Below are 13,252 nucleotides of genomic sequence, written 5' to 3' on the forward strand. Positions count from 1 at the left end.
TGAGATTTTATTTATGAAAATGGGTTTGCAGGTTCAGGTTCAGTCGGGTTCGTCGTGGGAAATGCTGTCGGGGGAATCATGCGGGCCTTATATAACAGGCGCAGTTATATAACGAGAGGAAGAAGAGAAAGCAAAAGCAAAGCAATTATGCTCGACATCAACAACGTAAGGGTTCGTGGTCACATATGCAAGGATTCAGGGCTAAATGAGAATGGACTCCGTGGGAGATCAGGCGATCTGGGGCTCAGTGCCTTGGCGAAGAGGTCTTCGCCGGAATCTGAGGTGGGCGCGGGCGCGGGCGCAGCTGTTGCGCCCATTGAGGCGAAGCCCGTGTTGAAGCCACCGCTTTGTTGGGCTTGTATTGACTCCGGGGGGTAGTGGGCTACCGTCTTGACAGGTTCTGAGGGATGAGATGTTGGGGTTGGCTGTGGTGGAGGTGCGGCTGGTTGAATATGGAATGAGTTGAATGAAGAGACGGCGACGTCAGGCGATTGTGGAGAAAGCAAATGAGATCCTGGTTCAGTTAGTGATGCCTAAGCATGGCTGAGCGCGGCGGAAGTACCTTCTGTCTGCGTCGCGAGCTCGCGCTGGCTTGTCTGCAACTTCAGACCCCTGAGCTTCTCTCCAAGCTTGCCTCCAGTGCTAGGAGATACTGGCGTCGCAGGTCCCATTGGGTAACTGGGATCCTGATTCTGCAGCGCCAGCCTAGCTGCATCAGGCCCCAGTCCGAAATTGGCCTCGATCCACTCCTTCTCCTGCAGTGCCATGTGCAATGCGATTCCTTCGACATTGTTCAACGATTCCTCGTGGATCTCCTTGTCCAGCACCTGTACTCGCTTCTTCGCCCAGATTGTGTGCAGTACACCCTTCTTGCCAGCCGACCTGCCGTCAGCTCCAAGTTCCGGCGGAAAAATAGCAGGTAGCGGATTGAGTTGTATAGAGCTCGGTTTCTCGACGGTGGACGCGGAAGCCGGCGGGTTGTATGACAATGTCACTCCGGGTGGTATAGTTACGTTTGGAGGTAGCAGGAAGTACAATCGGCGAGTATTGTTGCTTGTCTTTTCGTCCGCGGGCAAGACGGCCTTCTTTCCCTCCCATTCCACATTCCACGAACCACCCGGTGGCGCAGAGGACCGACTCCAGTCGTCGTCCTCCCACTCGACCATCAGGATCTTCGTGCCATCATTCCCCTTGCCAGCTTCAAATTCGAAGCGGGCGAGAGCTGTAATCGAGAGGCTGCCGCTAACACCACGGGGGGTCTCCAGCGAGGTGAAGTCGCTATCCGGGGTAAACGGGGTCGGTAGGGACTGAGACATTGCGGGACGTATGTATGGAGGAGGGGGTGGGTTGCGTGAAGAAGAGAGGAAGTGAGGAAAAGAAAAAAAGGGGACTTTTCTAGAATAGGAAAAAGGCTAGAATGCACTCAGATAAAAAAGCCGGGGGGAGGGGGGGGGACTGAGCTGTTGAGGCTGGTGCTGCATCTGAAGGAGTCGTTGGGAGGGAGAAGAGAGGCTGTCGGGCTGGAGAGGAGGGGAGGAATCACGGGATATGAGCGGCGAGGATAAGCATACGAGCATTCAGGCCTGGAGAGGCAACTCTGGTGCTGCTCTCTCGCTGGGATGAGCGTTAGCCTCGTCCGGATGTCCACAGTAGTGAACGAGTGTTGTTATTTATGGAAGATGATTTGAGGGGTCCGTGGGTTCTAATTATAGATCCACCTTGGCTTCTCTTTCTTCTTTCTTCTCCCTTTCAGCCAGCTCACGCCGACTACAAATATTTCTCTAGCTCCGGTCTCCATTACAAGCCTTTCTGATTATTTGCCATCAACCAAGCACTTGCCCCGATAGAACCGAGCAGTCCCGACGCCGATCATCAAAGAATGCGCCTGCTCACAAACCAATACTGAGCGTGGCGGTGAAACCGCCGACAAAGACAGCTTTGCTTGAGTGTCAGCCTGGTCAACCTTACCGGCCTAAAGAAAGGATGAATAACCGTCAGATGACTCGGCACTGTAAAGAATCACGCCGATGAGGCTCTTTCCATATGCTCGCCCTGGACAGATGGGGAAGGAGTGATCGCCATCGGCTCTTGACAGCTACCGAATACCGATATCCGGTCCAGACCTCAACCACCAGACAAGAATAGATTCGACCATTCGAGCCTCGAGGCTGAAAGAGCATGGTTTCTGCCTCGGATTGGAGAGCTGTCTTGTCTGTCCCACTTCGTTGCCACTAGTGGAGCATTGCGAAGACGACCGCTGCTGCCTGCCTCAGCCAACCCCTCCTCGAGATTCAGCTTTGCATGTGTCAGTCATCAGCATGGTAGTACTGCCAGCGGAGAAGAGAAACAGGAAGCGGCTCAGTTCTGTGCTTTGTCGTGGCCTTTTGGAGTTTGCGTCAAAAACACCTTTTGCACGAGACCGATGATATTCTAATACTGGCAAATACGTTCTAGCCTGAAATCACAGCCAGCAAACAGGACTAGAGTCGGCAGCCAAGATTAGACGTCCGCTTCAGCCATCCTTGGTCAACTTCTCCATCAATCAGCCCTACTCGGAGTCGAGAATCTTGACAACCTAGCGAAGAACCGGATATGCTCAGGAACTATACACGCCTATTGGCTGGGGCAGAGTTTCTATCTGTACCTTGTTGACCACTCAGAATCGAGTTTACTGTTCTGACGTGACCCGGATGCAGCTTCAAGCTGATACTGCCCATCTGGTTGGCCGGATGACGTACGAGGGGAAGCGCCTACCGACAATGTCATTCCAAAGCACGTCCTTCGGCACATATGGAGTTCTTGCGAAGATCATCGGTGCCTCGTTACTTGGCTCGCGAGTTTTCTCCGTGCCTTGTCTCGACTAGGCACCACGTCATGAAGCTCCAGATACCACTCTCCGAGGCTCTTCTCATGCCCTTTGGTAAGCAGGCAGCCATACTCAGGGAGAGGTTATTCGTGCTTCATGTTTAAGGCCAGCGAAGTGTGCCCCTAGTCATATACTTAGGTCAATGTACGGCAGCGCAACTGATTCAAAATCCGGAGTAGCGCGTGGAGTATTAAGCGCACTGTTTACTGCTGATCGAACAAAGCAGCTAGTCAAATTTACCACCTGGGAAATCGTATTACAGGCCAGACTCTGCTTGAAGCTGACAGTACCGACAATGCTGGACAGAAGTCGCGGAGTAGGAGCATAACTGCGGATCCATCGCAGATGCCAGGCGAGTCGATTGCCAGAGGAGGGGTGCTGTGGGTGGTGGATGGGGTTGGGGTCCTTGCAGGCCTGACCAGGGTTGCGAGATCACGGCGTCAAATATGGGATGGTCGAGTGTGATGAGGTGCGTCTGCATGAAACCTTGCTGAATCCTTCACATTGAGGAATGAGGGCAAGCTCAGCCTGGCGGCTGTTTCTGTGGCTATGGCAAACCGGCTACTTTGTAGAGTACTATATCTATCCTGGGTGCACTCAGCCATATTCTTGACAACTAAATCAATACTCGGGGGACGAGTTGAATGAGCCAAACACAAAGGTGTCCATGACCAAAATCCCCTCTCCGTCCTGAGCAACCAGGCAGACTCAAACAAGAGCCATCATGGGCAATGGATCCAGTAACCCGCATCCTTTAGCGCCCACCATGCAACCTACACACCAAACCCCACGCACCCACCATTCCATCACCCAATCGCAGTGTCTCAAACCAGAGACGAACAAAAGAGGGGACGAACAGTATCAACAAATCCAGCCCATCAAGACACTAGCGGCCCCCGATACTCGATAAGGGATAGCGCCGGCGCTTAACTGCAGGTGCCACGATGCCCATTGTCCTGGATATCACCCGCTAGGCAAGCTGATTGGTCGATCTTGATGATGGGGAGGTTAGGGGTGCAGATGGGTGCGGGTGATGGAGGGGTGATAGTTGTAGCCTCTGGGTGTGAATTGCCTGAGTTTGAGGTTGGAGGTGCAGCGTATGTGATGGGGGGAGTGAGTGGCATTTACGGGAGAAGTACATGCAGATATCACACCTTTGTACGGAGGAAACTGGGGATCAAGGGAAAAGACAGTGCTCAGTAAGACTCGAAGCACTTACCACCAGATCCTTCCAGAGTCCACTTCCCAGCGACCTGGATAGCCCGCGGGCGCCCGGTAATCTTCCTTCGTTTCTACTTTCTAGCGACTCCGTTTGCACCAACTATTTTTGGCTGATGCTGAAACAACCCTACGCACCCCTATCACATCCATGATCCTCATCTCAATCAATCTCCAAGCGATCTCGAAACCAATCTCCATCTCAAACCGCTGTCTCGAACGTGTTTTAAAATAGAAATAGGAGAGATTGCGTCCGTTTCATACGCCGTCTCGGTATTCTTCAGGAGCATGAAACAGAAGAAGACAGGGTTGGAAACGATCCCTCCGTCCCCTGTCGATACGCATTGCAGCGCGCCTTGTCGCCCAATCAAACAGTTTGTTCCCATGAGCTGCGAGACAGCATGCAGGAGTAGTTGTTCTGATTGTCGAGCGAACCACTTACGGAGGGTGACAAGTAGAATGATCGGCGGAAGGAAAGAAATATTGAGGAGGATTTGTTGGCAGGATTGGTAGAGTTTGGATCAGGCACAAGAGATTCCCAGCACACAGGAAGGTTTGCTGAGCGATGGCTGATCTCGAAGTTTATTATCGGCGGTGGTATTGGGACTGGTATTACCGTATTTTTGCCGCTTGTGGTGTGGACACTAGGCAGTCGGTGGATAAATTACGGGGGACAGATGGTTTCTGGATCAAGATAGTATGTACGAGGCCGATGGAACTTCACCTCTATCACTGATAACATGGAATGAAAATGGAGTGATCCTAGTCGTACTTGGAATCTATGCTCTTGATGTCTATCTCACCCCGAATCAAAGCCTTCTTACCCATCTTTACTCGTCTCGGAAACAAACTCTCTGTTCACCTCACAACACCATCCATCTGATTCTTTTGATAGCATACATTATGCTAGCTCACACACCATACTGCCAGACTCAAGTCACTCTATCACGAGTTGAATATCCCAAATACCACGCTTCAAAACCCCGAAGCCCCGGCCGAAGTCAACCTCTTTCTTTGTCTCTCATACCTTGTTCCCCGAAACCTGAAAATCAACCCACTAGCCCTGCTAGCTGAATACGTCAGTCCATACCCGACACCCGCCTCCAATAGAAACGATTCGTCCCTTAGAACAAACCCAGCTCGAATCAAAGAACTTTGCCCCTGCGTCAGCTCATGGCGGGGTGGGACCATGAGACATGTTTACGTAGGGTGGGTGGCCACTGGCAAGCCGGGGGTTCCGATAGGGCTTCCGATTCTCTTATTGGGGGTGGTTAAGAGGCTGTGAGCACTGAGATCAAGGTCAGGTTGGTAAACTCGGGGTGGGGTTGGTTCAGGGCATGGCATGTGAATCGACTCCAGCTTGGATCTTGGGTTTGCGATCTTTGCTTGGATTTGAGTGGTTCGTTGGGTGGGGGAAGTTTGGAACGTTGGTGATGGACCGAACTTCCAGAGCTGTCGTTTTGTGATGGTAGTTGGAGACAACGTGGAGTCTGGGTCGTTGCATCTTACTTGATCGGAGAAGTGGTATACAAGCCGAGACTATAGAATAGAGTTGTGCTAAGGACTAAAAGCCGGTCATGATGGAGGAATCACCAGTTACCAGGTATTCGGGACAGTTGGAGTTAATGTGATGAGATGAGCACCGAGGTGCTGGAATAAATTTCTCTAGATTATACTTAATTGATATCCACATAAGAAAGTAAGGATTGGAACTTGTTGCCCGCGCTGAATGAGACAGCCTTCCATAACTCCACACACCAGACCAAAGCAGTACGCCTGATTGGAACCTTAAAAAAAAATAAAGAAAAGAGAAAAAAAAGATCACTTGGAATCATCACTCTCATGCTTATGCTTCCTGCGCTTGCCCTTTGGTGGCGCATCCAGTTCCGTTGTCTTATAGGTGATGGTATGCGTGATGACATGTCGGACACTCATCTTTTGAGTGGAGCTTCGGGGGTTCGCACTTCGGGGCGCATCGAAATAGCGCTGCCTCCAGTCGACAGGAGAGTAAGGATATCCGGCACTGGTAGCACTCCGAGGCCCAGCACTTCGCGGCCCAGCACTTCGCAATGGATCCGCCGACGTCGGTGAATGTCTAAGCGCCGGAGGGATGCGCAAGCGGCGCAGGTTGCTCAGCTCTCTTCTTGGATGAGGTGGTGCAAAGGGTGTCGACGGTGGAAGTGAGGTTGTAGCAGACCGCGCAGGCTCATTGAAATTGAAGGAGCCACTGACAGCGCTTGAGGGTTGTGACCGTGCGGAGTAGACATTGGGTCGGTCGAACCTGTACTTGGAAAAGTCCACGCCCTCGGCACTCGCTGGGCTGGAGAAGATGGGTGTGAAGGCTTTTAAGAACTCCGTATAGGCGGCAGGAGGTGTGATCGGTGTCGACGAGCTATCCTCATGCTTCGATGAGCTAGCGCTCGAATCGGAGTGTAGTTCGGAGGGAAAGGTGATGTTGCTGGGGGTCTTGAGAGGAGGGAGAACCGGCTTGATGGAAGGCATCTTGAGGGTGTCCGTGTGAAGTTGTTGTAACGAGAGTAGTAGTCCGTGGTAGTTTGAGTGACCGCTCAATGCGACAAGTTGTGGGAGTTTAAAGGTTTATACCGTGGGCGTGGAAGTATGCGAACGAGAGTATATAGGTATAGGACGGACCAACAAGGAGAGCGAGGGGTCGGAGGGAGAAGGACAAGGTGAGGGAGAGAAGGGCAGGGATGCAAAAGGTAGATGTGGATAGACGGTCTCTCTGCTGAAGCTCTCTCTCTGATCGAAAGAAAGAGAGGGGAAGAGGGCGCGAAAGCAGGAAGAGGAGGGTGATTTATTTATGGAGGTGACCTCACTCCAGACAGTCGTATGAGTATGGTAACGCCGTTAAATACGGGACTGGTACGAGACGGATACCGATCTGTGTTACGCATCCCGTGTCAGTCAACCCAATCCGGCTAGCGCCATCACCCTTAGCTCGAGGTTGCGCGGCTGCTCTCTCCTCCAGAGTGGAAGAGGAAGAACTCACCCTGCAATGTTGATTCAATCGTCACTCTGCTCTGCTTGTTTCTTGAAGGAGGGTCAGGCTGTATGTTGCTTACCAATCACAGCCCAGGCTCATCAACAGATGGATGGTGATAAGGTGAAGAGAAAGTGAATTCGCTTCTGCCGAACAAAAAACCTCAGGCTATGAGGCGGGATCTTTGCTGTCTTTATATCTCCTTCGCGCCCTTCAAGACAGTCTTTTACCGCCAGTCAATCCCTCCAACGTCCCGGCGACCCAGTAATTCCAGCAAGCTCGAGACTAGATCCTTCTGATTGTCGCGCGCTTTCCACCGCTGGGGCCAAATAACTGACTGTCCTTCCCCTCTTCCTCAAAAAAACCTTCTACACTATCACGGATTTGCTCCTTCAGCCTTTCGGGCCTTAGAATGCTGTGTCCCTTCCCTTAAGCAGCTAAGAGACCGAAGCATAGCACCAATTCAGCCGCCCCCAAGATCCTCTGTTGGAAACTCGAACGCCAGCCCTGCAAATCTAAGCTGCTATTGGGCCGTTCGCTCCCATAACTCTCTTAGCCCGGCGGTTGGGGCTGCTGAAGGCTTGGGTGTGTCGGGTTTCCGTGGGAAGCAGCTAAGCTGGCTGTAAATTGCTCGGCGGCTACAGTTCATCCTCGGCGCTTACAACCTGCCTCCTGCCCCTCAATCGACGAATGAGCGGTTCAGACACATGTTGGAGGCGAGGAGTCGCAATCATGTTGCCATGCAACAACCCACCCCGCAGACAGCTGCAGTTCTGCAGCGCTCGCTCGCAGCTCCCCTCGCCTATCACCTTTGCTTGCTGCTGTCTGTTTGGTACGGTTTGCTAACTAGCTTATCCTAGTGCTACTCTGTCAAAAGCATGGCTGTCTCGCTCCTTCATGCACGATTACCGTTGGTTCGTCATGCGCCTTTGTTGTCATGCTCGACTCGATTTGCATCCAGCCGACACACGGTTGTATATTAAACGCCCGCGAGCCCCATGCTACCTTTCGCTCCTCTTTGGTGCAACGGCGCGACCACTCAGGTCGCACATTGATCCAACAAGCACGACCGATATCAAATCCTTCGTTGGCGTGGCCGGCAAGATGCGACCTGTCTAACCAGAACCGCAAGCTTGAGCAATCGGCTCGCTATAAGGAAATCTCCATCAATACGTACTAGCCTGGAGGTGATCGGTTCATTGGAGGCCTTTGACCTCTCGACTTCGTGGCCGGGTCGTTGACTCTCAAAACGCTTGCATGGCCGCATCACAACCCAGTACTGTTGCAACTACGTACCAAAAGCTAGGTTGTTGGATACTTTTATTGAAACAGATATTTCATCACCAACACACTTTGGAGCTCTACATCTTAGCGCAATGCGGTACCCTGAACTAAGCTCTAGAAACCAAAATGAACGTCCATGATGCTACGGAGTGCTCTACCGAAGCGAGAAAGCCCGTCAATAGCCTGCTCTACTTCCTTGTGTCGAACCAACACACTCGCACTAACGTAACGAATCCTCTGGCGCACGAGAAGCGAGCTGTAAGCGAGCTGCATATTCTTTCTCGGTACAACGCAGCCTTTAATGAGCTTCTCTACGTCTCACAATTCCTCACAGGCCCCTTCTGCTTCCAAGAGAAGGCGTTCTTCGAGGGATGACAGATGAGTGTTTCTGGAGGAGCCGCTTCACCTGGACAGTAGGCTTCTCCTACCCACTTCTGCGAAGTAATAAGACCGGCCCTATAAACGAAGACTCAGCCCACATTCATGGCCAGCCGGCTATTCCACGATATCAAAGCCCACGCGTAAAGTCTCGCTCTCACCGGTCAACACTCAACATGGAGCTCTTGCGGAACGCCTCGACCAACGGAAACTTAAACTTCATTATATTGTGCGTGGGTATCTGCATATTTGAAGGGCGCAGCGATGCCTCCATTTGGCCAATTCTTGGGTCAGAACACTCCATACAGAGATGTGTCGTTGCCATGGCTGGGCGATTAGCCACGGTGCAATTCTTCTCAGCCTGGTCTAGTTACTCGACAGCACTCCAACCTCCTAGCATGAAACTGCAGTCAATAAACCAACATTCGTTTGTTTTGATCATGGGCCAAAGGCTTACATGATAAGGTAGGTAAATGCTAGCCATGGCTGGCCATGGCCTACGGTGCAATCATTCTCACCCGATTCTACTTTACACGATGCACAACTACCACACCAACGCCTAGGTGCAGTCCGAAGATTACACCATCAAGAAAGATGGCGCCAAATACACAAGTAATGGAACTGAACTTACAATGCACCAGTCTGCACGAAACAGCTCGAGCCTCCGGACACCGGCGAACACGGGCGTTTAGTCTGCAGACTAACGACTTCGACCTGTCAGAGCCCTCACATACAGTGGACGAGGCTGAATCTCCAACGCCATGCACCTACTTAGAGATTCACCGGTTGGGCAGGCGTGCAGAAGACGAATCATTCACGTCCCGACACCACCTTGCGCGACGTCTGTTAGATTAATCAAGTCAGCACTACACTACGTACGAGCATACAATACAAGTTCTGAAAAGAGATATCCGTGCCCTCGAAGGCCATCAAATCTAGCCATAATACTCCATTCGCCAGTCCTGATACCACAGGTATACTAGATAAATACAAACAACACACGATCTAGCGAGTGTGGGATGTGAAGGGAGAAATGGGGGAGTAGAAGGGAGGCAAGCCTGTCAATTCGTTTAAGGCCAGCCAAGATAAGGTAACTCCAAATTCAACAAGAAAACCTGAGTCCAGCTTCTGGGTCGTAGTCCAGCTGCTGGAACTTGTAGTCCGTCTCGTAAACATAACATAACCCTGTAAGAACAGAAACCAAAAAAAAAAAAAAAAAAAAAAAAAAAAAAAAAGACGAAACCAGCACCGGTAACACCGCGTAAATTTCCCCGTGATGCATTGGTGGATAGATAGATTGTTTGGGGGTATGGATGATTGAACGTGTCCCAGTTGTTCATCTCCCAAAGAGGAGTGTCGCCTCAACTCAAGGCTCCGAAGCAATACTTCCCTGACCTGCAGTGAAATACCAACGAGTTCAAAACGAAATGGGTATATAACGAATGGAAGATTATTCGAAAGATTCGAAAAATAGTTTCACTAAAAGGTCGCAGGTACAAGCCAGCTTGTACGAGATGAGGTCCCATCAAGAGACCTCCCGACGCTATGAGATACAATCTCATCCAGAAGCGAACATCATCGTGCGGTGTCATAATCAAAGGAGAAGGTAATCCCAGCCGTTTTGCTGCATGATGTCGCGCCAGTGGGGTTTTGGGACTTCTTTCGTCGGCCAGCTGATCTCGTCCTCCTTGGGGGAGCTGGGCGCCTCCACCTTCACGGGACTGGATGTTTGCGAAGATGGAGATGCACTGTCTTCGCGAGCGCTAGACGGCTCTGTGGCTTCGTCCGTGACCCGCCACACTTCTTGCAAAACTCTGTACATCCGGCCGAAACTCCCGAGCTCGGCGAGCTCCGCCAGCGCTGCAGCTCGTTCGGCCAAGACTGTGCGGAATAGGCTTCCCGGGGTGGAGTGCACGCCAGCAATGAACAGTGGCCAAACAAGTGAGCGGTCAAATCCGTTTTGACCCCATGGAATGTACTGAAGGGTGTTTGTGAGCGCTTGAACCAGATTGATGTTGCTGGGCTGGGTTGCTTCAAAACCGGGGACAAGGCTGCAAAGATAAATCCGAGCAGCGATGCGGAAGATGGCCGTCATGTTCTTTGTGAGGATCTCAGGGCGCAACAAGCCTGTAGTCGCTGAGAAGGGGCTCTCCATCAGCTGATCGGCAGGTTCGGTGAATTCGAGCTGTTGTCCAAGGCCTGACACATGAGAGCAAACCTGCATCTCATCAACTCTACCCTCCGCTTTCAGCGCATCCAAGCAGGCGATTTCTGAGATCAGGTACATCACACGATCCTCACAACCCATGAGCTCCCGCAAACCTAGAGAGACTCCACCAAGGTGTTTTGAGCGATAAGTGTGCGCAAATTCTGGCGTCTTTCGGTGCATCGTTGACCCCAAAATATCGATCCAGGACGTCAAGGTCATGCTGAATGGAGGCAGTACATAAGGGTTCGGAGCGTCTGCAGTAAGCCCGAGTCGCTTGACTAGATTAGCAGCTGGCTGGAAGTGATCCAGCCACGGAATATCTGGAAGATTGTCGTCGGCGGGGCCAACCGTGGAATGGAAGAAGACCATGGCTAGCGTTGCGTCAAGAATCTCCTGGTGTTCACTATCCTCTCCCAAAGCCTGGCATAGTAATGAAATGGCTTCGAATCGATTGCGCATAATGTCATGGTCGATCTGTTCTCCAGTGATACCCTCTGTTGTCTTCAGATGAATTGCAGCGACACTCAGGCAACAATGTAGGTAGCACTTGTTAGTCTCGAGGGCTTGGAGAATTGCTTGTGCTCGCAGATGTCCGCGCTGGTGGGCCTCGAGAACCGGAAAGCTCATGCGCAAAACGTTGTGGATAAAGTGGTCGAGAAGCGGTCGGTCATGGTCACTTACGGGGATGTTTTGTAGCATGTCGTAGAATGGCTCTGGTATTGTCTGGTCACAAAGAGCAGGGTCAATTCCTGGAAGGGCCGGAGTTCGGAAGTACTCGTCATGTAACCATTCGTCACCTGGGAAAGTTGGAAGTGGCGCATTCGGCTGCGGTGGAGCAAAGGTACTGAAAGTAGATGATATGGAGTCGTGGCGTAATTGAATATCATTAACAAATGTTTGGCGCTCGGTTCTGACGTCCACCTCGTAGGGGTACGGCTGTGCGTAGATAGTCTGGCTCACAGCAGGGGTAGGTAGATGCGAGGCGAACATGTCGTACGTGGGTTCGGGGAACGGACGACCATATTCAAACTCGGGAGAGGTTGGAGAGTTGGGTGCCATGCTTCGAGCACTGGTCGTGGGATCTATCGAAGAAACTGTTAGGCGAGCAGGGATTGTAGAAAGTCAGTCTCTTTACCTAAGGCTAATGAGCCATTGCGCTCATTCATCTTGGTCTGCTTGATCTTGTTCTTGATGCGTTCCTTCTGCATCTTTCTTTGCTCTGCATTCCCCCACCAAATTGGTCGTTTGTATTCGCATTTTAGGTTGAGGTTGCTGCAGGCTCCGCAAGATGGGGTTTTCTCGTCACACTTCTTTCGACGTAAGCGGCATGTGAAGCAGCCTGTTGATGCGCCATGAGTTAGAGGCGCCATGCCCACATCACTTCAGTTGAATGCCTTACCTGAGCGTGACCGCTTATGTAGCTTTGTTGATCCGTCTGCAGGTTGCTTTGAATTACTCTCACTCCCGGAGGAGCACTGAGACTCGCTCGCTCGCTTGGCGCTAATGGCCTTCTTTCGTGATGCTGCCGGCATTTTGATCGATTATGATTGAACCCTGGTTCGTACTGCGCAAAGAGCTCGACAGGTAATCGACAGAAGCAGTTCGGGCGGTACTTGGGAGGCGAGGGCAAGCTGTGTATAGTAGACGGTGATATTAAGGTGCAAAGCTGGACCAGCAGCCTTGGCTATCTAATTAATTAGGGCAAGAGAGCGGAAGGCGCGGTTTGCCAAAGGATGAGGCGACTGGGAACGACGCTGGGGAAACGGAGAAGCGTAAAGGAGCTCGATCGCGGGATCGAGGAACCTTTAAAGCTCGAGCCCAACTCCATGGTGTTTCTATTTTGGAATTTGAGATAACCGAAGGGGAAAATTAGGTGGTGGGAGGGAAAGGATGGGATTGGCGGGGGAGGGATTGGAGATCGCCCGCTGCCACTAAATTAGTGTTGAGCAGGGGAGGGAATCATGCATAGACAGGGAAGACGATGAAAGGCCAGAGGACCGGTGAGTTCAGGTTAGTTTGTTAGTCCCAACATTTGCAGGCTAATTTTGGATAATTTTGGCAACTTTTGGCCGTCATCGACATCGGCGCCTATGCACCCTGGGGGTTCGATGCCGGTTGATTGGACATCAGCTCCAGGTTAATATGGGCGGCTGGACAATTGATTGGCCCTGAATGTATCGCAAATATCATGAGTCCGAGCTATCCGATGACCTGTGCTACGGCGGATTCCTTCGGAGCTCTAGCACGAGAGTGTGATTGCTTTCTTTTTCGGGCACCAAGATAGTCCCTCGCCTTG

The 13,252-nt window shown here is 51.6% G+C and overlaps 4 protein-coding genes across 4 annotated transcripts; 1 reads left to right on the forward strand and 3 right to left on the reverse strand.

Moving 5' to 3' along the window:
* Positions 1-14: 14 nt before the first annotated feature.
* On the reverse strand, positions 15-2,053 carry BJY04DRAFT_43620 (uncharacterized protein). The gene is made up of 2 exons (XM_073720382.1): positions 563-2,053; positions 15-514 (listed from the first exon to the last, which is right to left on the reverse strand). The coding sequence occupies exons 1-2, from the start codon at positions 1,314-1,316 to the stop codon at positions 180-182; spliced, it is 1,089 nt and encodes a 362-aa protein (XP_073576734.1). The 5' UTR covers positions 1,317-2,053; the 3' UTR covers positions 15-179.
* Positions 2,054-5,905: 3,852 nt separating this feature from the next.
* BJY04DRAFT_212891 (uncharacterized protein) lies at positions 5,906-6,586 on the reverse strand (the record flags this gene model as incomplete). The annotated part of the gene is made up of 1 exon (XM_073714727.1): positions 5,906-6,586. The coding sequence occupies one exon, from the start codon at positions 6,584-6,586 to the stop codon at positions 5,906-5,908; it is 681 nt and encodes a 226-aa protein (XP_073576735.1).
* Positions 6,587-8,472: 1,886 nt separating this feature from the next.
* BJY04DRAFT_43612 (uncharacterized protein) lies at positions 8,473-9,358 on the forward strand. The gene has a single exon (XM_073720381.1). The coding sequence runs from the start codon at positions 8,741-8,743 to the stop codon at positions 9,206-9,208; it is 468 nt and encodes a 155-aa protein (XP_073576736.1). The 5' UTR covers positions 8,473-8,740; the 3' UTR covers positions 9,209-9,358.
* Positions 9,359-9,981: 623 nt separating this feature from the next.
* On the reverse strand, positions 9,982-12,845 carry BJY04DRAFT_176818 (Zn(II)2Cys6 transcription factor). The gene is made up of 3 exons (XM_073709526.1): positions 12,356-12,845; positions 12,092-12,295; positions 9,982-12,038 (listed from the first exon to the last, which is right to left on the reverse strand). Exons 1-3 carry the CDS (start codon positions 12,486-12,488, stop codon positions 10,342-10,344), a joined length of 2,034 nt encoding a protein of 677 aa, XP_073576737.1. The 5' UTR covers positions 12,489-12,845; the 3' UTR covers positions 9,982-10,341.
* Between the last annotated feature and the right edge of the window lie 407 nt (positions 12,846-13,252).

The sequence above is a fragment of the Aspergillus karnatakaensis genome (genome assembly GCF_047715665.1).
Source record: "Aspergillus karnatakaensis strain CBS 102800 unplaced genomic scaffold BJY04scaffold_2, whole genome shotgun sequence".
NCBI classification, from domain to species: Eukaryota; Fungi; Ascomycota; class Eurotiomycetes; order Eurotiales; family Aspergillaceae; genus Aspergillus; species Aspergillus karnatakaensis.